The sequence below is a fragment of the Brienomyrus brachyistius genome, chromosome 14, assembly GCF_023856365.1.
Source record: "Brienomyrus brachyistius isolate T26 chromosome 14, BBRACH_0.4, whole genome shotgun sequence".
Classification (NCBI taxonomy): Eukaryota; Metazoa; Chordata; class Actinopteri; order Osteoglossiformes; family Mormyridae; genus Brienomyrus; species Brienomyrus brachyistius.
In genome coordinates, this window is record NC_064546.1 from 14,864,869 (window position 1) to 14,890,436 (window position 25,568).

A 25,568-nucleotide genomic window follows, 5' to 3' on the forward strand; every position below is an offset into this window, starting at 1 on the left:
TTGGCGCTGCGAGTGCACCGTGCCATCTGCAGGGAAGGTGGCCTGCTATCGCTGCAGTCTGATGCAGGGTTAAGCTGTCGTACTTTTGTACGGCAGGAATCTAACCCTCCTGTTCATTCGGCTGGATTTTCTGCGCGCCGTGACATTTTCCTTCAGACGGGGCGACGGCCCTGTTGTGGGAAACAATCTCTGCCCAGATGGTTCACTTGTCCCGTTCTGTGCTCTGATTGGCGAGCGCTGGTGATGGTAAGATGTACTTTCCATGACATTTGACATTGTTGTCTTGTGCCATCCGTAGATATGCCCCCTCCCCACCAGTGGTTTCATTCTCCATAAAGTTCGTACCTCTGAGTCAGACTAATCAGGATTGTCTGATCGTGTGCAGACCGCGGGCCCCGGAAGTGACATGCCCCTGAATGCAGAGCTGTGTGACGGACATATCGCGGTGTCACACTGCGTGCGGATGCCGCTTCGGGCAGACAGCAGCTTCAATAGGACCCTATAGAGGCAAATGACTTGAGGAGCATGCAGAAGAAGAGCCAGGCCTGCACCACACAAGGATCCATGTTTAGCAACAATTCCAGGAGACAAACAGCACTACTGCGTGACATCATCTGACGAGGGGTGTGGTCTCTGCCAGTGAGGAGGCAGGATGTACACGGGATGTCCGGTGTTTGTGGGGCTGCCCCGGGAACATGGCATGTGGTGTGGTCAGTGAAGTGACGCCCAGTTAATAAGCACATGGCCGTGATGTCAAGTGCCTCCCCCCCCTGTAGTTAAATCATGCAGATTTTACATGGAGATGGTCTTCAGATGCGGAGGCAGACCTTCCCCCCTCCTCTCCCCCCGTCCCCCAACCCTGCTAGGGTGAGTGCTCGCCGTCTGGGGGCACGCTCCACACTGGCTGTGTGCCGAATTATCAGCCATAAGTGGACCTAATTATGTGCTGCAGATTTAGTGCTGTGCCATGAAGGGTCCATCAACTGCAGGTGTGTGTGGTGCCTGACTGAGAGGCCTGGTGTTGGGATCGGGGAAGGCAGAGCCAGGCTGGATGTCACCAGGAGATGTTTGTGTGTCGATGGACACAGGAAGTCAGTGTCTGACTGGAAAAAAACAGACAGAAAATGCTGGTGGGTTTGGGTGTAAAGTCAATGACCTAAAACTGTCGTTTAGATGCTGCCAGTATCTTGTAGGTTTCAAAATCACCCCATGTTGATTAATTGTACCTTCAGGATTTAATTGGCATCTCTTTAATACACATTTCCAAACAAATCGACCGTGTACCAGTAGTAGTAACTGTGCCACTGGAATTATTGTGTAACTTAGGGGTGAACATTAAGCATGAACGTTCAGTGTTTCTCTCCTCGCCATTTACACCATCCCAAAATCACCCCACCAGAGGCAGTGGCATGGCCGTCACACCTGGAGCATAGCAGAACACTCTTTGTATATCAGTCTCTGGGATGGAATAAGGAAATCTGGCTCTGGGATCCCAGCTCAGGGTTAAAGGTAAAGATTGTAAAGCTGTATAAGTCTAAGCATTTATAGATGGGGAGCAAGGAGAATGTATGCTAATCACTGTGTCACTGCCTCCCTCTGCCTCTAGGGGGAGTGCTTAACCCAGGCACCAGGCTCCTCTAGCAGGGGGGACCGCCCATTTTCCCCTGGTCCTTCAGCATCCTGCATTTCAATGTAACTGCAGCAATTATTGCTAATGGCAGTTTATAAAAATGACACAGCAACCGCAATTTTGCCCCAATTTGCAAAGCTAATGTTCCCTCATTATCTCCCAAAATGAGAGCTGTGAACGTAAAACCAACAAAGCGGGTGAAAGCTATCTCTCTCCCAATGACACACTGACCTCCCCACGAAAATGCGGAACCGGGCGGCATTCATACAAATAAGATGGCGGAGTGGTGCTGAGTGCGGCCAGGGGACGCTGTGCATCAGCCCTGCTGTCGGCCTGATGGGATTTCACAGCAAATCAGGATAAACAAGCCTGAGGTCAGCGGCGGTACACAGGCCCAGAATACTGATGTTGCGCCTGTCTGTTCCCTAACCTTACAGGCGTACCTCGCCGTCTGGTCAAACCAGAGAATGTGCCTGTGCACGGTGTTCGGTGCGGCGGTACTTGGGATGTGAGGCTGTTCGTGGCCTGGGAGGGCTGGAGAGGATCTGGGGATGACAGCCAGGGCTGGGGCAACTGGGCCAAACCCCCAGCAAGTGAAGCTGTAGATGTGGCAGAAATGAAAGCAGCGAGTACATGCATCACCCTGACAGCATATAATTTACGGGCCGAAAGCAGGGGCCTCGCCTGCATGCAAATGGGAGGCTGGGGGGTGGAGGTGCGGGGAAGACTAGGGTTAATGGGACCGAGGGTGATTGTGCGTGCAGCCCCATCCAGCCACGTGTGGGTGATTCCCCTCCCCGTTTATTCCACGCCGAGTAATGTGCTGCCTGGGAGTGAAGACTGTCGAGATTATCCAGAAAACGCTTGTTAGGCCAGCTGACCTAAGCAAAAGGTAACGTGGAGATGTCGGCAGCCGCCTCTCTCCCGGAAGTCCAGAAGAAGCCGTCTCTGTCCCAGTCGCCTGGAGCGAGGCAGACTTCTACAATGACTATGATGAGTTTTTTTTTTCTCCAAGAGAAACAACTGGAATTATTTCTCATTATTACCCTTTGCTGCAGGCGGGACAGACACGCAAGAGAATGAAAGCTAACGTGCAGAATGCAGTCAGAGGAGACAGAGAAAACGGGCAAAAATAAGTGGCATCTTCCATCTGCTCACGCTTCCTCATCCCCTTGTATTTCACACCGAAATAATTGAAATGCAGAGAACATTCAGGGAGCGAAATCACCTGGATGAAACGTGCACGACTGCCGCCAGCAGCTGCGCCTCGCCGGTTGGGCTCAGTCGGGCTCCGGCGTCACCCATGTGGCCAAATGCATGCTTCGGTTGGATCAGCAGTGAGAGCAAGACTGCTACCCAATCAGATAGCACAGCCAGACTAACAGGGCTTAATTACTGAGGCAACAAAATACAAGAGGAAGCTTGTGGTTACAAAGGGAAACAGACTGACTGAGGAGGCAGAATCACAAATTGGTATGAACTGTCATATTCCATGGGGTTTGTGTCCCCGATGGGGTGTGTGTGTTTAATGGGGGACATGCGTGTCCCCATTGGGTGTAGGTGTGTCCCCGATGGGAGGGCGTGGCCATGCTTGCATGGTTTACTGCTGATCTGAACATTAGGCCTGAAATTTGACGAATCAGCTGTGCTAACTGGTTCCCTGCTGTAATCAGATGAGCATTAACATGGTTACTATTTTCTTCAAGGTAGTTGTTAACCTGGCAATAAAATATGCCCCCCCCCCCCCACAATATGGGATAATTTATATTCCAATGCAGGATGGATGGCAACTGTATAGGTCAAAATGGTTTAAGTGACGTTAGTAGAGTTCACTTTTTATCAGAGGCCCCTGGGCTCCAGCCTGGGTGAGCCTGTGCATTAAATGCCTCTGGTTGTAATAAACAAGTATGGCCTGTTTGACTTTTTTACACGTTCTGACACGGATGTTGGATGGTTGCATAACTCAGGTTGATTATTAAATGTATGGGTGTATTGGATGGTTGCTGTAAACTCTGGGGTTATTTAAGAGAGGTTTTGAAAATCACACTTTGACAAATATGATTGCATAGTTTTACACCAACATGACGATCATTTAAGCATCATTATCTTTGACTGCCTAAGATTTTTGCCCAGATCTGTATGTATTTATTACTAACTGTAGCAGTTCTGTGAGGTTCCCAGAGCGGATTCTGGAGTATGAGTATGGTGTGCAGGGAGACACGCTATGCCAGTGCGACAGTCACACTCCCCGCACTAATAAAATCATCATCGGTTTTCCACAATGGCATCTCATTGTGTCACTTGAGCTTGGCCTCGGAAAACCAGACATCCGCTCTCACCCTGCTCATTTCATTCTTCATTACTGCCGGATAACAGCAGAGCCGTGGAACATCATGACAGACTCCGAAAAGCTCCTATCGCTCTCTCTGTCCCTCCGCGTGCACCCACGTGGAGGCGCGTTGACGACGCTGATCACGGTGATGATTTAATAAGCGCCGGTTGCCCCGGTGTCAAGCAGAGGAATGCAGCTCGCGTTCTGTGCTGCCGTAATGATAAGGGCTGTGATTGGTGTTCGGGTCTCAAAAAGAATGTGTGAGCAGGATCTGATGGATGTAGCTCTTTGCTCCCAAAAGCTAATGAATGAGCCCCACAGCTCCTCTGGAAAATCAATGTGGCCGTCGGCCAGGAGATGCTGAGAACAACATTGTCTTTGAATAACGGCAGAGGAGAGTTGCTGTCGCTCGAAGGAAGGATGAAAATGGAGGAGAGAGGACTGCACCTGTCTAGTTATGAGATACACATCCTACTTTATTGAGAGTAAACAAAAATAATTATCCTCTGAACACACAAGTTAAGAACCAAGCAGGGCTCTCTCTGACAACTCCTTTGTCTTAAGGTTCCTGAAGTGATTCTTCCCTTGAACGTCCTTTCCTGAAAATGCAGATTTATTTTGTAGAAATTGATCAACGTGTCGAAACAGCCAGAATGCTTCTTTGTCCCTGCTAATTAGTTTCGTGAAACGCTACAGAGCTGGGCTGCGAGTAACCTTTGTTTAGCTTGGCTACGGCTTACAAAGCCACTCGAAACCTGCAGCACAACCAATTTACTTCTCCTGCGTGTTTGAGCGCACAACTAATTATTCTAATGTTGTTTTCTATTTGGACTTGCAGGAGTGCAAGCACTGGATAACTGAGACCCCGCTACTGCATATGCTTACAGTGCCCTCCACAATTATTGGCACCCCCTATAAAGATTTGCAAAAAAGGGTTAGAAAAAATCCACATTTTGGCAAAGTAGCTTCATCTCACACTGAAAAAATTTGGAAAATCCAACCTTTCATTGAAATAAATTTAATCAAAGAAAAACAAACACCTCACCAAGAAATAATTATTTTCAGCTAAAATACATGCCACAATTTAATGCCCAGCATTTAATATTTTGTACAGCCTCCCTTTGCCAATATAACAGCATTGAATCTTCTCTTATAACATTGTATAGCGTTGGAGAATACAGAGCAGGGAATCTGAGTTCTTTTTTACAGAATCTCTCCAGATCACCCAGGGTCCGAGGCCCTCTCTTGTGCACTCTGCTCTTCAGCTCAGCCCACAGGTGTTCAGTGGGATTCAGGTCAGGTGACTGACATGGCCGAGGCAGAAGCTTGATTCTGCAGTCAGCTAACCATTTCTATGTTGATTTGGATGTGCTTAGGATCATTGTCCTGCTGGAACATCCAGTGATTTAAAATCTCCTGGCATTTCATGGAGTCCATAATGCCTTGAACCCTAAAAAGGTTTCCAGGGCCTGTGAAGGAAAACATCACTGAAACTCCACCATATTTTACAGCTGGAATAAGGTTTGATTATATACATCCTTTTTTTACACCAAACCCACCTTGAATGTTTATTGCCAAAAAGATTAATTTCATTTTTCATTCATTTTTGCTTCATTAGACCATAGAACATGAAGATGTAGTGTTTCGCCGACTCCAGCTGCTTACGTTTGTGGTTAACTAACAACAAAAAGCTTTTTCTGGCAAACCTTCCAAATAATCTGTTATCATGAAGGTGGTGTCCGATGGTTTTTCGCAGGATTTTTTTTTTGCCTGTCTTACAGTCTTCCTCACTGCACAGTAAACTTGGGTCCTCTTCTGGCCAGGTTTGTAACAGTTCCAGTTGATGTCCACTTTTTTATTATTTCCCCAACAGTAGAAATGGGCATTTTCAGGCGAATAGCTATTTTTAATACCCGTTCCCTGTCTTATGAAGGTCAGCACACTTCTCCCTTCATTCGGTTTGTGTTCTCTGATCTTTCCCATGTTGATGGATGACTACGGGAATTTGGCCTCTGTCACCTCATGTTTGTACCCCAGTTAATCAGGAAGTCATGGATTACAGCTTGAACGTTCCTACACACTCCAGTCAACTCAAAGGTGTGTAATTTACTCCGGTAGTAAATTAGTTAGTTTTGTTCATTTAGATTTAGGTTTAGATTTAGGTTTACCACAGCTGTTAGTAAAGTAGATCGATGCTGCCATTTTTTGCTCATTCAGCTGTGTCTGCATACAGTCAAAAGTCTGCACACACCTACTGAAACACACATTTCCAGGGTGTGTAGCATGCATTATCTTGAGAACAAGAAAAGATATGCAGTGTTGTGACAGATGACCTGGCCCCCACAGTCCCCCAACCTAAACCCTATAGAGCTGGTTAGGGATGAAGCTGAATTGAAGAGCAAGGTAGCCAACTGGAGCCCAGAACTTGTGGAAACTCCTTCAGGACTGTTAGAGATGCATTCCACGTGGCTATGTCTGGAGACTGGTAGAAGAATCAAAGCAAGAAGGGGCTGTTTCGAAGAGTCTAACATCTATGCTGAACACTTTCGAGATGCTGAATACTTCTTTTGGTTATTGCAATATTTGATATGTATTGCTTAATTGCCTGAAGGCCTTAAGCTGTATGATGAATAACATGGCTAAAATAGATACATGCATCAAGGTGTTTGCAGACATAAGACTGGTACTATATGTGGTGGGTTCTAACTTAGACTGATTCCCATAGATCTGTTCATTCCATTGCCGAGGCTGGAAATTTCAAGCCGAATGTATTCATGTACAAGTTTGGCTTACTTATTATTCAGGAGAAGAGCTTTTCACTGCTTCAGTGAACTTCATGCAGGAGTTACTGATGCCAGTTAGCAGGCCCTAATCAGAGACACTCATGATAGATCGCTGGCCTATTGCCAGCAGTAGAGAGCTGGGATATTGCAGGGGGTGTACCTGAGATGTTCAGGGAGACAGCCAGTTGGAGTTTTTGCAGTTTTTTGTGTCCCTTTTAATACGGGGGTGCAGATTAAGCGGCACCCTGCGATATGTTAGACGTCTGCATAAACGCAGACGTTTCATGCGGATTGTGCATGGTTCAGCCTAGGATCATGCAAATTCGCACTTCTTTCTGTTTCTGACTTCTCAAGCGCCGGTGTGCAATCAAAGTGTAATTATGGCAAGCTATCGCCTTCATTTGTGCCATATTGTATTGCTGAATATTCACACGTGTCCGTAGATGACGGCATTTGATTGGATCCTTTGTTATGGTGCCGGTTTGTTACTGCAGCTTCTCAATTAATCATGTATTCAGAGGGAAACGAGTTTCCATGCACCACACGTGAAGCCAGTAGCTAGCTGACTCTGTCGGTGGATCATCCCCGAATCGAGCTGTCTAACCAGTATGGTGGGAATCTAATTTGAGCTGATAGAGATTGATTTAGTCTTATTAGACTCTCTTTAGCTATTGTAGCCACTTCAGTGACCTGTAAGGACCATTCATTTTACAAAGGTCAGGCTGCTCCTTGGGTTTCACCTTGAGTACTGATAGGACAGAAGAGAACTGGAAACCCAGTGTGGGAGCAATTGTCATGTGCTCAGCTGAGCTAATGGGAAACCCTCAAGGCTGACCAGCAATGTAGCTTCTTACCTTATTGTCACATTACTAAATAATCCATTTCCTCTTAAAGCCATCCATCCGACTGTTTCCTGATCAGGGTTGTGGGTGGGCCTGGAGCCCGTCCCATGCGGCCGAGGGGAACAAGGCTGGGGTACACACTGGACCGAATGACAGTTCTTCTAAACCCCCACATCTTAATTTATACTATGCATTAGATACATCTGATACTTCCGTGAAAGGACGTAACAGAAACGTATTAAGTTGATCAGTTCGATAGCATCATAGAGTTTTTAGGTCTCCGGTGGAATCCTAAGGCACATATATTTTGAAAAAAAAAATTTTAAACTCCCTGGCCAAATAATTCCAAGATGGATGGGTTTGAAATACATTTAGTAGACATTCAGGGTTCATTTAAGGTCGTGCATTTGTGATACTTCTTAGAAAACAAATTACTTACCTGGAAACTAATATTATCTGTTCGAAATTGAATATTAAGACTGAATCGAAGGTCATTTAAATTTGAAAACAAATTACAATTGCTTTGCTAAATGCAGATTCTTCTGCGGTGATAGAGGTTAGCGGACACTGCAGACTGTCCAGAGTGAACCCCTTCTCTCTGCCTGTCAGATTTACCCAGGCTCCCCCTGCATCCCTGATGTAGTAATGCAGCATTCGTTTAACATTCTCTCACTGTTGTCAGACATTTGGCAATGTCAAACTGAGATCACAGCTAATGAGTGCGCCGTACAGTTCCTGACTGATTTAATATGACAGAAGACTAAACACTTTTGTGTCATTAGCATATAAACGAGACGGGCGTCATGCCGGTACAATTAAAGATGAACCGTCTTGAGAGGTAGCATGAGTCCTAGCAGGAACCAGGATATAGCAGATTGCCTCTGCGGACCATGACTTCCGCGGTCAGGGTGTACGAAGCTCCAGTACTCTGTCCAGTGGACCCACAAAGAACATGCCAGTGCTGCCGCTGTGGCAGGTGAATTCGATCTAAAACAGATTTAATTAGATTAAAACAGTTATGTTACATTATAGATAATTGCAAATGTTGCATATTACTTTTATTTTATGCTTATACAGTACCAGCCAAGTAGGGACATACAACTTTACATAAATTTTATACTCTTCAAAATAGCTCCCTTTTGCCTTGGCGACAGCATCCAACGGTCTGTTCATGGGAGTTTTATTTACACAAAAATGTTCTGAGGGCAGAAGGAAAAATGATTGGTTCAGAGAGTTAACCAATCAGATTATAGGTGGGAGCAACCAATCAGATGTCTTGGTCCTGCCTCCTCTAGTTGCTTGGACCCACCTCCTCTACAATCTGATTAGTTATTTCGCTGAACTAGTCATTTTCCCTTTTGCCTACACAACATTTTTGTGTAAGTAAAACTCCCACAAGCCAACAGTCCTAAAGGAGTTTCCACAAGTTCTGGGCACAAGTTGGATACTTTCCGCTTACTCTCTGATGCAACCCTTCCGAAACCAGCTCTATAGAATTTCGGTTGGGGAATTCTGGGGGTCAGGGGGTCTGTCACAGCACTCCATCTCTGTTCACGAGATGATACTTACAACATAACCTCGAGGTGTGATTAGGATTGTTATCTTGTTGAAAAACAAAGGATTTTCAGTAGGTGTGTCCAGATTTTTTGATTTGTGCTGTACGAACCGTGACCATACACCCCAATGTGATGATTTACCCCTTATGCTATCAAAGTCAATGTGCGCTTGATAATATCAGGTTGTTTCACAGCAATGCCAGATAGAGCACAGATACATGTCACTGCTGCAGCAGTATCCTTAGGACTGCGTGGGACCAGCCTTGGGGAAGATGGTAGCACAGGAGGTAATGCTCTCGTTCGGCAACTGGAGGGTTGCAGGTTCGTGCCCTGGCTCCTCCTGACCCCATCAAAGTGTCCTTGAGCAAGACACTGAACCCCAAATTGCTCCCGGTGAGCAGGTTGGCGCCTTGCATGGCAGCCTCCGCCACCGGTGTGTGAATGAGTGTGTGGATGGGTGAATGTGAGGCATGAAATGTAAAGCGCTTTGAGTGCTCGTAGGAGTAGAAAAGCGCTATATAAATGCAGTCCATTTACCATTTACCTTCTAACATGCCGGCCCTTCTGTAATGACTGAGACACCCATTAGGTCAAGGATGAAGCAAATAGCTGGAGCAGAGTCTCACCTGGGACCTTTTCCCCCCTGAAAGTCTCTGTGGGTCCAAAGAGGTTGCAGCTCCTCCACCCAACAGGCTCCATTTCAAAGTGTTTTTCGCTGGGTCTTTCCATCTGTCCCCCACCAGCACTGACGTCGACCCGACACACTTCTGCGGTATTGCACATGTGGGGAGGCACAGAGGTGTCAAAGGACAGAGGTAGGAGGGAAGAAAGACTTAATGTCAGAGTGTCTTGGCAGAGCTGCTAAGAAACCATCTCATGCTTTAAGTGTACAGTGAAAAAGATGACGAAACATCCATCCCAGCTTGTCCTACGCAGAGTTGCAGGGGTTCACACCCTATCCGGGAAGCTATTGGCGCAAAGCAGGGTACAACCTAGGATGCAGCGCCAACCCATCACAGGGCAAAACAGGTCGCTTTTAAGAGAAAAAGATAAAGATACTGGTAAGAAAGGATATTTTATTATTATAGCTGAGCTCCTGCTTATTTTATAAACCTATACAAAACCATCTGAGTGAAGCTTTGTAAAAAGGCTCCGTATCAATACCCTGTTTTGTTTTATATGGGGAACGTCTAGGATGAAGAAACATACTAGTAACCTTGTATCATTTCACTTTTCTGTTTGGCTGGCTGCTGGGTAATTGAACCAGCTCCATGAATGTAACTAGGTCAGCAGCACTTACCACACACACCTGCACTCCCGTGATAAGAGGTCACATGGCCAGGTTTGGTAAATGACACCTCAATCCTCTATGCAAATGAGAATTGTTATCCTGAATTTGATTACATAGGAGGAGTGACATTCGCAGTATCAGAGGAAGACACATTGCTGCAGAGTGCAGACCAGAATAAAGGTTTGGATCGGTGTTTCTGTTTTGTTGTAAATCAAGTGGATGCATATGGTTGCCATTTCAGGTCCAACTGAAAATAATGTAAATAGCTACAGTGTGCTGTCTGCATTTTTAAATTTGGGACAGAATGTCACAAAAAACAAACACAATGCACTGAATAGAAATGAATGGCTGCAAGGCAACTGACAGTTGCCTTATGTGTAATGTAACAAAAACTAAAATTTTAAGAGTTAATTGGGTGCCTCTGCATCAGCCAGTTACTAACTATGGGAGGCATTTACATTTTGTATTAGTAACCACTCCTTGTGACTTCTATCTCAGAAAGTCCTACACTAAATTAATGTTTGGTGTGTGAGCTGTTACTTAAACAAGCAAATTTGTTTTTTGTTACTCATTTAAAATACGGAAACACTGGAGTATATGTCTGCAGGTTGGAACTGGATGTGCTGGAAAGTATTTTTATTTGTAAATGACTTAAGGGCAGCTGGTAGAGAAGCAGTAATGTGCAATTACGTTGTAGCGGGTTCTTGTAGTTACTTGGAATTCCAAGTGCAGATCCGCTTTCGTTTTGGAAGTTACGTTGCTCTTCCGGTCAGAGTTTTTTTTTCTTACACTTTAGCGGCAACCGGATATTCTCCTTTTTTGCTGTAAATAAAGATTTCATTCTCTTTCACGAGAACAAGTTATCGCCTGTCTTTTCTCCCCTCCCCACAATGTCAAAAAACATCTGTTTTGTGCAGTTGTCATCCTGTGGGGGCCTGTCATTATAAATCCAGAACTGGTTTCTATTCATAACCACGGTGTTTCCTGTCGAACAGGCAAGATTACATTGCCCTGTGATTGGCTATAATAAATGTTTATAAAACTGTCTAACGATGTGCACATCATCTTTTATTGTATGCATTGTTTTTTATATAGTTTTAGACGATGCAGAAACAACCTGATGGGTTTTTTTGGTAAGGGCTTCTTACAGTCAATAGCTGCTGAGAAGGTGATGACGGTTAGCACATTGAAAAGGAAATAAACCTTAACCAAATGTCCAATGGTGTTTGTCATTCCTTCCGCATAGAGCTAGTAAAAAGCTTTAATACATCATATCAAATTATTTTATTGTCACGAGTAGAAAAAGTTCAACCAAAGTGAACCGTACATGCACGTTTGTCTGTGTCCCTTACTTAGCGGAGCATTAAGCTTGGTGTAATTTCATTGTGTCCCATTGAGCACGCGCACAAATGGACGTAAATACTAACCAACGCTGGTTTCCTAAGCAACGGCCGGTCTGTTTGCCTTGTGAGTTTACTTCCACTTTCAAGGTATTCTGTAGCGGGAAGTAACTGACTTTTACTAAATGTTCTGCTTACACGAATGCTAAATATAACGAGTAAATGAAATGAGTGTGTTACCGTACAATGATATTGCATTTTTGCAACGCTTTGAGGGGTTTCACGTGGCGTCGTGTCATGTGACTTTGGGTGAGAGGTCAGCGCTCCACTTCCGGAGAAAATGGCTGCTCCCTCGAAGAAGGTTTTCGAGCTCTTCGTTAACAAAGTACCATGGACTGTCGCAAACAGTGAGTATCGGTGTACATTTAAATATTCCGCCTAGTTCCAGGGTGGTATGCTGTTACATTTAACGTGAAGTGATTTATGGAGATTGCATGTTTACAAATAAATGATCAATGTCACCTTGCTTGACGGCTCGCCGGCATGTTTCAAATAAAACGTGTTAGAATTTAGGGTCTTTGATAGACTGTTGCGGTCGACACTATCAATCTGTTCTGGGGTGGATGTTGTGGGATTGTTGTAATTGTTAAGTATTTGTACATTTTCATTTTAACGTGATGGAATAAAAAAATGATTTGGGTATGTCACGTGTGGCTAATTTACGAGTATGCATCTTATGCTGAGCAAGAATATATATGGCTGCACTTTTGGGTTTTACTCCTATTTTCCAGCAGTTCTAAAAAAAATGGGTTTTTTTGTAGGCGTACCAAGTGCGTATGTCTTTCAGATTTTACCAAATAAAAGGTTATTTATGCATTTGTAACCCATATACCAGGGGTTTCGAACTCCAGTCCCGGAGGACCGGAGCCCTATGTAGCTTAGCTCTTTCCCAGCCCCACCACAAATTAATCAGCTGTGGGCTATGTGGTAATTAGCACAAGGAGGTGCAAGGAGTTGAATCAGGTGTGTTAAATGAAGGGAAACCCAAAAATGCGCAGGGCTCCGGCCCCCCAGGACTGGAGTTTGACACCCCTGCTATATACTGTAAAGTAGTAACATGACAGACTGAGCAACTTGATTGCTACACAGGTGTGCTTTATTTTGACTACAATAATATGGCTAATTTGTGCAGTTTTTGTTAAATAAAACAATGCCCCGGGAACCTCAAGTTTTGCAGATTGGCATGTCGGGTGCAGGGATGTCCACCAGAGCTGTTTCCAGAGCCATGAATGCCCATCTCCTCACCATAAGCCATCTCTGCTTTTGGCAGTGTTTTCAATCATGTGGTGGAACGTGGCCAGGATCAGCGAAGTGATTTCACTGTTGGGCCCTTGAACAAGCTTAACTCCCAGTTGTTTCAGGGACTGCCTTCTCAATTATACATCGCTTTGTATGAAAGTGTCTGTGAAATAAATAAAATGCACATGACATGTCAACCATCGAGCAACTTTCGGATACTCTGAATCAGTGCACCAATAACAGACAACTTCACACTGACCTTGAACAGTGGGACGACATTCCAGAGGTCATAAGCTACAACCTGATCAACTCTGAAGAGATGCTGCAGTACTACAGCCAAATGGTGATCATCCCAGACACGAATGTGGGGAAACTGTTTCTTGACCCAGCTTATTTTTGAGGAATTTGTCACCAAAAGAGCCTAATGAATTCCATTAATTTATTTTCAATCAGTTTTGTCAGTATATTTCTTTAATTTTTTATTTATTTATTTTTTTTTGCAGAGGAAATGAGGGAGTACTTCGGGCAGTTTGGACAGATAAAAAGATGTCTTCTTCCTTTTGTAAGTAGTTGTCTTCAGTGTAATCAGAAAATATGTTGGCGCGTTCTTCTGTGAAACTGATTGTCCAATTCATTGCTCAGGACAAGGACACTGGTTTTCACAAAGGATTCTGCTGGGTCAGTTTTTCCACTGAAGATGGGCTTCTTAATGCGCTACAGAAAGACCCACACATTATAGAAGGGTCAAAGGTAAGTGTTCTCACAAGCCTGCACTAGGTTACCGCTCTGCTACTGTAAGCGTCTCCCATGTATATTATGCAAATTAAAACTCATATTAAATTGATTTTCTTTTCACAGCTTCAGGTTGGCAGAAATAGACAATCTGTACCCCGAAGGTTGATCGGAGAAGTGGAGGAAAGCTGAATGTCCGTGTTGTTATGGAAAAATTGTAAACCAGTATATGTGATCTGAGAAAATGTGCACCTGTTCCCTGGTTTATTGTAAATATTTATCACCAAGCCAAATAAAGTCCCTGGACTTATTGGTCGCTGCATGTTTCATTATTACTCCACACATTCACTGTTTCTCAGCTTCCAGTTGTGCACATGATCCTTTCATTCAATACTGACAAATGACTTCCACTGAATTTTATGGGAGATGATGTATTCATATATTCGTATTTTCTTTTGACTGAAGTGTATCGTTCTTGTGACTCTAAGTGTCAGGACACCACAAAGATCAGTAGGAAAGTCAAGCCATATGTATGGGAGGCTAAATCTCCAAAACTGTAGATCTCTTTCTCTGTTCTCAAGAACCAGCATTTTTTAAGTCTATAAGCTATCATACAAATCCTTGCACACTTTCCTAGGTACTTCAGTATCATTGTATTGTTGGAAACATAATTATGGCTTAATTGTTTGCTTTGCCTGGAATGAGTATTCCTCTAACAATAATTAATCATAGCCGATGATACAAATTACTTTTATTTGTATAGCCAAATTTATCCTTATGGAATGCTTGGCTTTATATATGTCCTTGCCTTGTTTTGATTGAATATGCGAACAGGACTTGCGTATACTACATTGACCAGCATGACGTGCGAGGCAACATGCGCAGTGAGGTCCCTAGCGGCTACGTACATAGTGACATGCGCAGTGTCAGTAATGTAGCTTGTGTTAGGTAAGAGGTCGCGGAAAGCCGGTGAGTGAATGAAAATTATTACAGTTATCCAATCTAAACCTTATAGCCTTCGTACATCGCTTTTAAAAATATTTTTTAAATTGAGGAAATATATGTAACGTATTAGTTTATCCTGCATGGTTTGGTGAATTCGTATCGTGAAGTGACATTGGCCGTGTTTATCTTGGGTGAATTAAACTAAATTACATGGACCTCCCGGTTACTCAGCATGGCCAATCCCCTGTGACGTCCCGTTTACCCCCTACACTTGTCAGAGCAGAACTGTAATCACCTCTCATCTGTTCTGCCCCGTCTGACTTTGTCCTGACCTGTAGGATATCCATTAAAAACGCTGAATATGTTTCGTTTTTTTCACATAACAGCGAACATCAACACCGTGCCGGAGATCAATGAAACTTACTTTTGTAAAGTCAAACAATTTATTAGCTTAGTTTCGACAGGAACTTAAAAAATCGTCACATTTTGCATGTGTGACGGGTTGTTATTTTACTTTTAATTTATAATTATACCAGATTCTGTTTTCCTTTTACTGTTTAACCTGATGGGTACAATATCCCTTAAATTTCCCATGATGCTCTTGTCCTGCATCGCCCCTCCCTCTGTTTTTTCCCCTTTATAAGGGTCCCAACCTAATTTCCTCTTCCCTTTGGTGTATTGCAGATGAGGATCTAGTATCAGGGTTCCACGAGTTAATAAATCAATTGTATAATTATGCCCCATATATATTATATTTGATTTATTATTCATCATAAGTAAGGGATAGAAAAAATGTCTATACATAAGTATATATATTGTTTTACTTTGTGCAGAGAGGGCCAGATCATACGAAGTTTACCCCTTTCCTTATTGTTCCCAACAGGTTCAATAAAAAATTCGGGAATGACAACGGCGTCTGTAATATCCCTTCCTCCTGCACCTCACACACACCTGATAATACCCTAAAACACAACGCAGAGTATAGGCAGGGACTGACCGGTTGCACATGTTCAGGTATGAGTTTTAAAAATAACTATGAATGTATGCGACTAAAGCTATTTTGTAGTGATGAGATTTCCGGCTCTTTTAGGAGAGCCGGCTCTTTCGGCTCCCAAGTGGCTCTTCAGATTTTTTTTGGTGCTTAAGTGAATTTATTACCAGAAATAATGTACATTATTAGTGAAATGAATTACTGTGGTTGGAAATCACGTGCAATCATTTTAGCCAGTTCCTCATCAGTTGTGTTCTATTTGCGCAAACTGTCTCATAGAGCTCTAGGTTGTAGGTCTAGGTGGTTGTGGTGCTGTACTGGATGACGGTGTAGACATTGACAAACTGGCACTTTCAACAGTTGCAGTAGACAAACTGTCACTTTAATTAGTAGCAGGTTCACTTGCTTGTCTTTTTTCTTCCACTGCACTGATGGATGTACAGTTCTGCATGTGCCGATGCAGATTATTTGTAGGGCCTGTTCGATATGTGATTTTAACCTTGCAAGCTCTACACTCTGCCCTTGTATTATCAATGCAATTGAAATGTATCCAAATTTTACTCCGTTTCCTGCAGTCACTCATTTTGTCGTGCGCGTCTCCTTCCTTCCTGTTTCTCTCTCTGTGCGCGCGATTGCTGTATTTGTCTATGGGTGCATTCGACTTCACGCAGCCGTTTCCAGCGCTGGCTTAAAGCAGTGCATTCTGGTCCCAACGTAATGCATCATGGTTAGATTTTTTTTTGTCCGACTTCAGCCGGCGCTGCAAAACGTCATCACCATCCGTGACCATGTCACATGGTACAAAAACCTCACAAGAGCAAGACGAGTTATGCCTTAAAGCCTAAGTCGAACACACCCCGTAGCACCGCCCCTTCCGCTCCTGCTCAGTGCAGACACGCATCGTGTAGTTGACCAATCCGTGCGGATGGAAAAAAAGCGGCTCTGACTCCGGCTCACAGGCAGGAGCCGGCTCCGAGAGCCGTTTCGTTCGCGACCGACACATCACTACTATTTTGAAATTTCAAAAAAATGGAAATTTGGAAATGTTGCTTTATTTTCAAAGGGGACGATGAGTGATTTCCAGATATTATTATAGACACTAAAATAAACTTGGGAATGGCTTTCTGTAACGTTTAGAGCATATACTGAATCCTCTTCATCTGAAAAGAGAACGATAAAATGATTACATATCTCACTTATGCATATCTTGGAAAAGTAAAAGGTGAATTATTTATAACAAAATTATTTGATATGTAAATGCACATTTACCAGTTTAGCGCAGTCTGGTATTCAACCTTTACAGAATTTATGAAAGATATCGATTGTTTACATTTTGTCCCTTAAGTAATTCGGTGATGATTAAACGGCACCTTACGCCGCTTCAAGATGATTTGCAGTCCCGGCTGCTTATGGTTTGCTGGCCTCCGTGGGCCGATCTGCCGCCCGTCCCTCACTTCCATCGTCCGCCCTTACAGCGCCGCCATGGCTGGCCGCCTGCTCACAGTATCGTCCGCCGCCGCCGCGCTGTGCGCTTCCTCCGGCTTCTACCTTTACGGCAAACAGCTGGACCCCAGCAACGTCAGCGTGGTTCGGTTTGGTAGAGCCGCATACACGGTAGGTCATCTAATACGGACACAAACACTCTGGCTCACGTACTGGGTAATGGTGACATGCATATCTAACACATATGATAGAATTTCATATTTGGTTAATCTCCTTTCGACAGAATTTCCTGCCATAATGAAGAGTCTAGCTAAAACCTTCCCTTACTGCCTGTCTGTCCTTCAGACTCTGCATACTTACATATTGTAGTACAGGCTGCCTACACTTGGCTTTCTGTGTCCCTTAAGCTGCCACCCCCCAGGTTAAGGGCAGTGTGGCTGGATTCACTTGACCAGCCTATAGTTAACTGTCCTTCTTTTCTACATATTTCGCACATATCTGTTTCCAATGAAAATGTGTCAAACTGACAGGTCTTCCCGCCTTAATCTCTCTGTTGTCTTTAGACTGCAGTTATCAGCTACGATTACCTCACTTCCCTCCGAAACGTGCAGTACGGCACAGAGGAATACTGGGCTCTGAAATCCAAGGTAAGATGCATTTTTTTTCCCTTAAATCGTTTCGGGGGTTGTGCATCTAACAGATAAGGGGCCAAACGTGTCCTTCTTTATGGGATTAATGCGTCACATTTTTCTGCAGTTAGTCTGTGGTGTGTGTGTCGCATTTCGTGTAAGTGAAAACGGGATTGAGCACAGGCCCCGTGCAGGGTGGAGTTCTGCCTGCAAGCACTACATGTGGCTGCAGTGGTGATCAGCTGGGTCATTCTGAGGTCACTGGGTCATTTTGGCGCGCATGTGCAGTTGGCCTCGAATAAGGCGTTGCCTGTCCCAGAACGGCCTGCAAACAGGTGTCTCACTGCACAGCATGTCACATAATGTGTTAGTTTGATGTCAGAGAGCTTTAATAACGCTTAAGCTTGCTGGAAGAAATGCCCCAGTTGGACACTTTTATTACTTCAGTATTTAAAAACACACTTTAAAGAATGTGTCCTGTATAAGAGTGTATGACCACACATTCCATAGTTAAGTAACATAAACTGTGAGCTCGCTTATGGTTTTCTTTTTTTCTGAAACAAATTTCCAGTCGTTGTTGTCAGCCGACCAGTTGTGTTTCTTGAGGGTTGCACAGGCCCGCCTCTCTCCCCCGCAGGCTCCGCCCAGAAAGCTCCACCCAGAAAGCCCCGCCCAGCGGCGCAGGTGTGGAGGGGAGCCGCTGACCCCTGAAGAACGCAGCCAGGCCTGCTCTGGAGCGCAGAGCTCGCCGTGTTCCCGCGGGCAGCCGTCATGCCTGGCTGCTCGCGCTGATTAGAATTAATGACCCTGATTTAATCCAGACAGCTGATCAGTTTCTCGATGGCTGTGAAGCCCTTGTCACATTGCTGTGTGAAACACTGTGACATCAGCTGCTGTGTTGTGTTTATTAGGCACAAGAGAAAGTGAGGATTATTAAAGATAGATAATTAAGTAAGAATAGATTATTGCTGGACTCTCTTCTGCCCAATATAGTACTTTGGATGCTGGATGTTTAACTTGTCCTTGTCCTATGATCTGAAGCATAATGTATGGACAGGATCCTGTATATCTGGCCTGTTCCTGTTCTACAGCACGGGCAGTATCCAGGATCTCTGGCTTGTACTTGTGCTCCCCACCAGCTGGCCGCCTGGCCTCTCTGCCTTTTAAAGCTTTTGCTCACGAGCAGTTATCTCACCGTACATAAAAGTCGTGTGTACAGAGGGCAGCAGGAGATGTAGAGAGCTTTTCAGAGCTAATTATGATTTTAGCAGAGTGCCAGTGGGCGGGCATTACTTCCTGCCGCGCACGTGTTCTGCCGTCAGTGTCGAGAGCGTGTCTGATGGCTTCCAAGGTTGCGGTTGTTCCCTGGCCCCACCCGCAGGACCCGTCGCTGATTTTCCCTCCTCCTGGATTAAAGAGCCATTTCTCGTGAGCGAGCGCGATCCACGTGCTTAAACGGATGAGCGCTTTGCCGTGGTGTACCGCCCGTGCTGATGCGTGCCGGCGGCCTGCGGGGGGCAGCAGACGCACGGTGAGCCGCTGAGCCCCTCCTTGCCTGGCAGTTCTCATGTTCATCCATAGAGCAGGCTGTGAAATGGCCGCCAGGGGGAGGGCCCTCAGCCCGTCAGCCAATCACAGCGGGGGGGGTCCACCGGTTGACCCGACATAGAGAAGGCGACTGTCAGTGCTTCCAGGGAGGCTAAATGCTGCCATAAATGCGAGGGTTGTCTGCTGTATCTAATGCTGACTGAGATGTGGATCTCTGTGAGGGGGAGGTGGGGTCCTGGCATCTGATGTGGTAAATGTAGCCTGGCAAGCGCATTTAGCTGTATCAGGGGGCATAACCAAGTCCTGCAGGCAGGGCGTGGTGCGTGGCAGTGTGGGGGAAGGGGGTGCCAGCCTGCAGAGTCATCAGATGAGCAAGGCTCCCTCCTCCTAACGTCACATGGAGTAAAGGTGTGACTCAGGTGGAATTTCTCCCAAACCTAGAGGACAAAAGCCAGGCCTCTTGTGGATTCACTTCAGTTCAGTTTATTTTTATATATAGCACCTTTCACAACAGTCCTGCATCATTTATGCAGAATAATTCAAAGCCAGGGAATGCGGAAGACAAAGAAATGGAAGAAAGAAAGCCAGATGACAATGAAGGAGAGGGAGCTTCTTGTGAAGGCAGGGTCAGATTGGGGTTAGAGGGTTTAGCTCAGGTTAAAGGGGCCAATGGCAAAATTCTTCTGCCAACCACAGGACTCGAACAAGCAACCTTCTGATTCCAGGCACAACTTCCGCACACTGCCCCCACCTGCTGACTGTGAGAGCGCCATCTTTGAGCATTAGTCCTGTACTGTGCTGCTGCATCCAGGCTGAGTGGCTGTTGGTGCACTTACCTCACTATCAGGCATTAAAGCCGAACGATTCTGGCCCCCATTAATATCGGGAAGCTGGTAATGGCCTCTGAGCTCGTTCCAGTGCTAGCTCCTGGGACCCTGCTGCAGCCCCGCCCCCTATTTATTAGTTAATCTCAACTCAATGATGTCATTAATTACTTGGCTCCAAAACCCAAGTTAAAAACACCTGATGTAGCCTGCTGATAGTAATGTCGTTTCCATGACTAATCTTGATTAATGGTCAGAGTCATTGAAAAGCAGATGAAGGTCGGGAGGGTTTATTTCGTGTCCTTTTTGGTGGTTATTAATATGGACCCATTCTGGTTGTTTGTCATGGGTGTTTAAATGTGTTCGCTTCATTATGGTGGGTCGTGTCGCTGGTCGCAGGGACCTCTGTGCTCTGCTCAGATTGGGATGACATTTTCCGGATGACTGCAGGAGTAAGAGAACCATTTTATGGCCTCAGGTAAGGGGTCTCCTGTCCTTTTCCACAGTTCTCCTGCAGGAAGTGTTATTTCGGCCCCACAGGCTTCTCTTTTCCTACATCCAGAGCTGCCAGCTAGAGCAAGCTCTGAAGCTCTTTACTGTGGGGAAGAATTTGTGCACAATTTGATTCTCCCCTTCTGAATGGGGTTTGATCCTCCTTATTCTTCTGCTTTAGTTCTCCCATTCGGACTTAGTTTCTCCTAGTTTGGTTCTCCCATTCAGGATGGGGTTTGATCCCCCTTATCCTTCTGGTTTGGCATTCCCATTCTGTCTGGGTTCAATTCCCCTTATTCTCCTGATTTGGCACTCCCATTCTGTCTGGGTTCAGTTCCCCTATTCTCCTTTTGATAGTTCAAAAAAAAACTTTGATAGTTTGATAGTTCCTTCTGGTCTGGTTCGATTCCCCCTTATGGTTTGGATAGTTCCTTCTTGCCTGGTTCGATTCTTCCTTATGGTTTGGATAGTTCCTTCTGGTCTGGTTCGATTCCTCCTTATGGTTTGGATAGATCCTTCTGGTCTGGTTTGATTCCCCTTTATGGTGTGGATAGTTCCTTCTGGTCTGGTTCGTTTCCCCCTTATGGTTTGGATAGTTCCTTCTGGCCTGGTTCTATTCCTCCTTATGATTTGGATAGTTCCTTCCGGTCTGGTTCGATTCCCCCTTATGGTTTGCACGTTTCTGCATCAGCGTCATGGCCGTAATGGAGGTGTCATTGGGAGCTGTGATTTCTTCCCTCCCTTCAGTCTTGTTGTGTGTCTGTATGCAGATCTCCGCCTGTATGAGGGACACGCTTGGGTCTGATGCCTAAATGGCCATTAGGATGTGGTCATCTTGCCTTTTTGCTGTAGATTGGCAATGCCGTTTTGTCAGCTTTGTTTCACTATGTGCCACGTTCACATCAATGTGTCATGAGATATCCGTCACCAGCTGTTAGTCATGCTGCCGCTCAGCAAGATCATTTGGCTACTGTGACTCAGGTCTGACCCCCCAGTTCCCCGAGATGCCCTCTGCCGACCCCGAGGGACATGGTGCTAATTATACCCCTCAAACGCCAATCTCGTGATGGCTGCCTGATACATTCAGCTCAGGAATCGTGGGCAGCGATGAGGACATCACCATGTCTGCCGGGCTTGAGGAAGTTCAGACTTGTCTACTGTGTCCACAAGTGGGGTGCTTCGTTCAGATGGCTTTACTAAATGTCACGCTTTAAACGCCGCAGCTGCAGTCTCCTGAAGAGCTAAGGAATGGGCCTGATTTCTGTTCTCCTTAGAGAGAACACCCGGAAGTGAGAGCCTCTGTGATCTCACTGGTGATTTATCTAGTCTTTGATGTGTACCATTTAACAGCTGTATTCACTTGTGAGAGATGCAGTGTATTTTCAGGGAACAGAAACACCCTTAAAGGGAGGTAATGACACATTCGTAATGAAGGATTTCCTTTGAAGCCAGTGTTGTAAGTTTGCCTTTGATGTGATAGTATGTCATGTTTTTTGCCTAAATCTCAGCGGTGTTTGAAGTCGATAATTGTGAGGGATGGTGTTTGGGACGCCAAATTCTTCCTGTTTCCGGCTGGGTTTCTGTGGCCAGTTGCTCTCCCGCCTGATGGGCGTGGCTGTCAGGGCCATGCCTCCAGCCCAGATCTGCTGCTCTGGACACGCCCCCTTAAAAGGATGGCAGCTGGACCTGACCAGTGGCAGTCAATTCCACTTAGCCTTTTGGCTGGTTCTGGAGCTGTTCTGTGGGGACACCCTGTGGATATTGATCCCCTGGGTAGCTGGTCTCTGATCGACAAGGAGGCACGCAGGAAAACTCTCTGAATGCCTAATTACGTGAGGCCGAAGAGTCTTGCTGCCATTTGAGGCATAAAGATGAGAGACAGGGCTGCCGCTAATGCAAATGCCGCCAATAGCGGACAGAGTAAGGGAACGGGTGTTATTGTGAGTGTTTACCGGAGGTGTGCTTTCCCGCCGGTGCGGCCAACAGTCTGTCCGTAAGGAGCTCAGCCTTGACAAAGATGGGCTGCTGTATTTAGCTTCTGGACACTGACTGGCTGTTGTTTATGGGATATAACTTAAATCATTATGGTAGTCTGCTCCTATAAATGTCTAGCATGTTTTAATTAAGGGTGACTCAACGAGTAGCTCTGCCGTGTCACACCTCCAAGGTTGAGGGTTCGAATCTCATCATTGGTGTGTCTGTATCACTTTTGCATGCTCTCCCTCTATGACCAGGATAATTGGATTCGTCATAATTCAGGGGACGGAGTAATGGTTCTGAGGCTAAGGATCTATGCTAGCTAATCGGAACGTTGCTGGTTCGAATACCACAAATGCCAAGAGTGATCCTTCTCTGTTGGGCTCTTGAGCAAAGCCCTTAACCTACTGTGAATGACGTTAATGTACACCCAGCTGCGCAGGCAGGTCCTCCAACTATCATGGAAAATTTGGGGGTTGGTGGCAGGATTGGCACTCCAGCCAGTGGAAAAAAACTCACGCTGGTCCATTTGGAGTAGGGTGGAGCTGAGGTATCACCTGCCACATGGCTGCACTCAAGTTCTCATCCCTGAGGTGGTTTGTCATGTGACGGGTGCAGCTACGTGCTGTAATCAGCGCATGCTGCTTACTGATTCCGCTGATAATTCAGTAAGGTATTTGTCAGATCTTGTTCCATAGAATAGTTTAATTTGCTTTCTTGCTCTTTGCTTTATGAGGTAGCTGATATCTTGATGGTGGAGTTTTTCCTGGTCCAGACTGATAAGCAAATGATAACCTCTGTATGGGGACTGTATGAGTTTCCTGTGCTACCAGGGACAGACTCCCAGATCAGACCCCAACATAAGCACACATACTGTACATACGTTTGGCTGCTTGCGTGGGCATTCGGAAAAGATGCCTTCGCAGTTGCTCTCTCTGCCACTAGATGGCAGCACTGGCTAAAGTCCTGCCAGGTGTGACCAGATGTGGGTGCTGCTTTCTTTGGGTCGGGTTTTCCGTAAGGGCAGAGCAGACTCTTCTCATGGTCAGCACTTAGCGCAGGGAACCCTGGCTTAGTGTATCCAAAACTGGTGTGATCTACTGCGGTTGGCACTGTTAGCCTCTCATACCTTCACCACACTGTTAGAGGAATAGGAAATGATTCATTTCACAGTCAATGGCCAGTAAATTTATTATACTGTACCCATTATGGAGCACCTATATTTGGAAATTAAAATGTTTTCATTTTAATCATTCATTTAGTCGTTCGAGGCCTGTCAGTATTTCAGGTATATCATGTTTACATTAGGGTTCATTTTAGTTTCTCCTCTAAATAGGTGTACAGTTTATTTACTGCCCCTGCAGTCTTGCAGCCCTCTCTTTTTCGACTTCAGGAGTATTTTCTATTCCTCGCTGGCTGCCTTCCCGTCCTGTTTGAAAGACCCTCCCCTACTTTCAGCCTTTGTTTTGTCCTAGTTTGAGCTCCTGTGATTTCTGATTCTGCTCTTTCTGGTTCCTCGGTCCATAACCTTTAGACTCGGGGTTTCCAACCCTTTGATGTCTGCGGATGGGTTTACGTTGTAAAAACAAATTCTTAAAAAATGTCAAGGACTGGTAAAATGTACCGCTGGTTTCATCTGCGATGTTAATCAGTTTAGTTGTTTGCATGTTTTCAGGTGTGAGCAGAATGTGCAAATGTGAAGCATTGTGAGAAATTTAAAATATATAGTTTATTTTTGGGAATTAACCAACCCCCCAGTAACACCCCCTCCTTCTGTGGCCCCATGGAATCCCAGCTGCAGACCAGGGGTTGCACACCGCTACTTTAGGGGGTGTTTCCCAGTCCAGTCCGCTGGGACTAACATCCAGTCCTCGTTTTTGTTCCCTCCCAGCTCCCTGCTAGACCGTCAACGTTTCAGGAGCTGGGAGGGAGCAAAAATGTGGGCTGTCTGCGGGCCCCCCGAGGACCCGATTTGGAAACACTGCTTCAGAGACTTGAATGATGGAGGGCATCTGTCAGTATAATGTTGGAGTGACTGTCAGGGCAGAAAAGGCCAAGAGCATCTGAAACTGAGGCGTGGATCTTCGACACTGATCGTGCTTTTAAAAGGCATTAAGAAAGCCGATAAAACAACAAGCCAAAGCGCCCTCTTTGGCTCACTTGGGTTCAGAGGTGAGGGGTGTCTGGTGATTTGATGGTTTTAAGTCGTTAACAGATAGGGTTCGCTTAAAACCAAGTATAAATTTGCTTTTGAGTTCGCTAAATAAAATCTTCTAACATGTTTCCCCATCTCAGTGCTGCCTGGGCCTAGCATCCCAGCTGCCATTGACATCTGTTAGGTAACGCACTACAACAGAGTGCTTTAATCACTTCTGGAGATGGAGGACTCAGGCCTGGAGCCTCTCTGAGTCCATCTGACCACATTTGATCTGTCTGTTGGCCCCAGCAGCTGGGCTTCTTCGTCTCAGGTGTTTCCCAATCCGGTCCTCAGCAACCTACAGCCGGTCCATGTTTTTGCTCCCTCCAAGCTCATCAACATTTTTGCTGGGAGGTAGCAAAAATGTGGACTGTCTGTGGGTCCCCAAGGACTGGATTGTGAAACGCTAATCTAAAGTGACCAATATACTTCTGTTCAAGGTGTCGGGGTCCAAGGTTAGCTGACCGCTCCCAAGGCATGCAGGCCTTGTACGGTTCAGAAATAAAAGGTTGGGTTTTGTGAGAACTGTAGCTGGGAGTGGTGGGGCAGCCATCTGGAGGAGCCCCTTGCTGGACGCTCGTGATGAAGCTGTCCACTCTGAAACATCACCCGAAAACACCAAGCCCAAGCTTCAGCCGTCTGGTCCGAAAGCTGTTAATTCACCTGAGCAATTCTGGGCTGAAATTGCTTGTTTGATAGAATGGGGTGTGATTTTCT

At 45.5% G+C, this 25,568-nt stretch overlaps 2 protein-coding genes across 3 annotated transcripts in view; both read left to right on the forward strand.

Annotated features, from left to right (window-relative positions):
* LOC125706962 (SRA stem-loop interacting RNA binding protein) overlaps positions 1 to 14,115 on the forward strand; it is a 170,518-nt gene extending 156,403 nt beyond the window's left edge. The window contains exons 2-5 of the mRNA XM_048973797.1: positions 12,102 to 12,181; positions 13,577 to 13,635; positions 13,716 to 13,823; positions 13,932 to 14,115. Coding sequence (XP_048829754.1) covers positions 12,115 to 12,181; positions 13,577 to 13,635; positions 13,716 to 13,823; positions 13,932 to 13,997 — 300 coding nt within the window. The 5' untranslated portion in view covers positions 12,102 to 12,114 and the 3' untranslated portion in view covers positions 13,998 to 14,115. The remainder of the gene's footprint in view (positions 1 to 12,101; positions 12,182 to 13,576; positions 13,636 to 13,715; positions 13,824 to 13,931) is intronic.
* Positions 14,116 to 14,645: 530 nt separating this feature from the next.
* adck1 (aarF domain containing kinase 1) overlaps positions 14,646 to 25,568 on the forward strand; it is a 57,550-nt gene continuing 46,627 nt past the window's right edge. The window contains exons 1-4 of one of the 2 annotated variants that reach the window (XM_048974062.1): positions 14,646 to 14,774; positions 15,634 to 15,764; positions 17,217 to 17,355; positions 17,748 to 17,831. In XM_048974062.1, coding sequence (XP_048830019.1) covers positions 15,757 to 15,764; positions 17,217 to 17,355; positions 17,748 to 17,831 — 231 coding nt within the window. In that variant the 5' untranslated portion in view covers positions 14,646 to 14,774; positions 15,634 to 15,756. The remainder of the gene's footprint in view (positions 14,775 to 15,633; positions 15,765 to 17,216; positions 17,356 to 17,747; positions 17,832 to 25,568) is intronic. The other variant, XM_048974063.1, reaches the window with a different exon arrangement.